At 48.8% G+C, this 2,546-nt stretch overlaps 1 protein-coding gene across 1 annotated transcript in view; it reads left to right on the forward strand.

Annotated features, from left to right (window-relative positions):
- tmem259 (transmembrane protein 259) overlaps positions 1-1,513 on the forward strand; it is a 13,067-nt gene extending 11,554 nt beyond the window's left edge. Inside the window, exons 10-12 of the mRNA XM_005922964.3 lie at positions 38-170; positions 340-439; positions 517-1,513. Coding sequence (XP_005923026.1) covers positions 38-170; positions 340-439; positions 517-1,173 — 890 coding nt within the window. The 3' untranslated portion in view covers positions 1,174-1,513. The remainder of the gene's footprint in view (positions 1-37; positions 171-339; positions 440-516) is intronic.
- Positions 1,514-2,546: the final 1,033 nt, after the last annotated feature.

The following is a 2,546-nucleotide window of genomic DNA, read 5'->3' on the forward strand; positions in this document are numbered from 1 at the left end:
ATTTAAAGCTGACCTGTGATGTCACTTTCTGTCTCAGGCATGGAGGCCATCATGTCAGAGTTCTTCAATGACACAACAACTGCATTCTACATTATCCTCATCGTGTGGTTGGCAGATCAGTACGACGCCATCTGCTGCCACACAAACACCAGCAAACGCCACTGGCTCAGGTGAGGTCACTTTCTGTGTGTGACGTCATTGTTAAAGAATTAAGTTAAAAGGGTTCCTGGTCATTTGATCAATAAACAGATCAATCGGGCTTTGGCCATTTTTATTGTGAATGTATCTTGTCAGCCTGCAGACCTTCAAGACCGATCATGTGATCCGTTCTCCCTGCAGGTTCTTCTACCTTTACCATTTCGCCTTCTACGCCTACCACTACCGCTTCAATGGCCAGTACAGCAGCCTCGCCCTCGTCACTTCCTGGCTCTTCATCCAGGTAAGTGTCGTCATCCTCATGCCTGTGCTAAGCCCCTCCCCTCAGACAGTAAATCTAACATTTTTGTCCTCTCGCAGCACTCCATGATCTATTTCTTCCATCACTACGAGCTTCCGGCAATCCTGCAGCAGATCCGGATCCAGGAGATGCTCCTGCAGAACCAGCAGGCTGGTCAGAACCAGACGGCTCTGCAGGATAACCTCAACAACAACATTGGCACTGCCGCCGCTGGAACGGGACCCGCCAATGCCCCCCAACCAGGGCCGACCAGTGGAGCTGAGCCAGGGCCTCAGACAGATTCCCTTCCGTCCCCTGCGGAAGGTGGAGCCTCAGGAAGCGGGGAGGTGAGGGCGGAGCTGAACTGGGTCGCTCACACAGCTGCCATCCTCACTGAAGCCCTGACGTCGTCAGTGGATGCGGGAGCCAGCAGCGATCAGGGGCCAGCTGAGATCAATGTGGTGGCCGAGTTCTGGATGGGAGGGGGAGCAGTAGGAGGGAGGTCCTTAGGTGGGAGCGGAGCCTTTGGAGGTCAAGATCCAAACTCTATTTCTGTAGAATTTAAACCTGCACCAGCTCCTCCAATCACAGAGCAGCATGAGGCGGGGCCCTCAGAGGATGTGGGGCCCTCAAAGGCAGAGGGAGCCTTGGAGGAGGCAGGGCCCTCAGAAGAGTGCCCCTCCCACACAGACTGTCCCCCCTCACAGAGTGCAGACTGCCGGCAGCAGCCGTCCTGAGGCTACTGACATCGCCTCACCTGTGAGACAGCTGATCAGCTCATTGATCGAATGAACAGGTTTTATTTGATTTTTAAACTCATTGATTAGCTTGAGGGTGGCGTCTCCCTGCAGGTCACGTGAACAGAGGGCAGGGATGCGATAATTTATTCTGCTGGGTTTTTTTTGTTTTTGTTTTGTTTTGTTTGTTTGTTTGTTTGTTTGTTTGTTTGGGGTTTTTTTTGTTTTTTTGGGGGGGTGGAGTATGGATGTTTTTTCCTTAGACGGTGTCTGAGGTTGGAGGTCCATCACCATGGAAACCGAAAGCAACACCCTGAACAAATGAAGCTTGAAGCAGAAACTTTTTTTTCCCCCCCTCTAATCAATAAACCCGACTGTCTCTTTCTCAAACATCAGCCTTTTCTTTGATTCTTCAAACAAAGCTGATCGATCAATTGGCTCATCAGAGCTCTGCTGTTACCGGAGGATTTTCAAAATAAAATGCATGGCGTTAACAGACGTTTTATTTATCTTGAAAACATAGAGGAAAAAGCTTCACAATATAAGCCCTGACAGCAGGAAGCTGCTGCCACATGGTACACACCAGGCCTGAGTGGTTTCACTTCATTGATCAAATAATTAACTGATTATCAATAATATTCAATAAAGAAAAATCAGGTTTCTGCTGCTGGCTGAAAGGATGAAGCCAAGCAGTTCTGGTGTGCCTGGGGGCGGAGCCAGTGAGCTACAGACAAGAAATCTGATGCAACCTTTCAGTTATTGATCAGCTGATCAGTTATTGATTCTGATAGACTGAAGCACAAACTCAACTTAAGTTGCTTTTTTTTTTTCTTTCCTGTCTCGTCTGCTTTTGTCTTGAGGGAAATAATTGAACAGGAAGTTTGGACTGTCAGCAGCTGAGCGAGCTGATTGGTTGTGGAATATGACTGACTGTCACACTCACGCTCCGCCTCCTCCATCTGTTCATCTATCAAAATGGCGAATGATGCGGTGGGTCTGATGGCAGCGTGTTTGCACTGACCGCTCCCCTCAGACATCTGCCAAACACATTTTGGGGGGGATGGGACACATGAGATGCTCTGAACCAATCAGGAAGCCTCATCTAAAAGCAGCATTTTGGTCAAAGTCCCTTCAATGGGACAGTGGCAAGTTTTTGAAAGTGAACACCTGTTTGCGTTCTTTGGATAAATGATGGTCTACGAATCCGTAGGAGGGGAAAGGAACTGATCCCTCCCATCAGGTGATCTTCATCAATTATTGATTGGATATCAGAAACAATTGATCTCTGAGTGTCTGTTTTTGTTGCTGTGAAGTAGACGGAGCCTGAGCGTGACTCTGGCTGGGGGGTTGGGGTTCTTCTTCGTGCCTCTCTA

Source organism: Haplochromis burtoni, unplaced genomic scaffold (assembly GCF_018398535.1).
Source record: "Haplochromis burtoni strain Fernald_Lab_line unplaced genomic scaffold, NCSU_Asbu1 Contig_61, whole genome shotgun sequence".
NCBI classification, from domain to species: Eukaryota; Metazoa; Chordata; class Actinopteri; order Cichliformes; family Cichlidae; genus Haplochromis; species Haplochromis burtoni.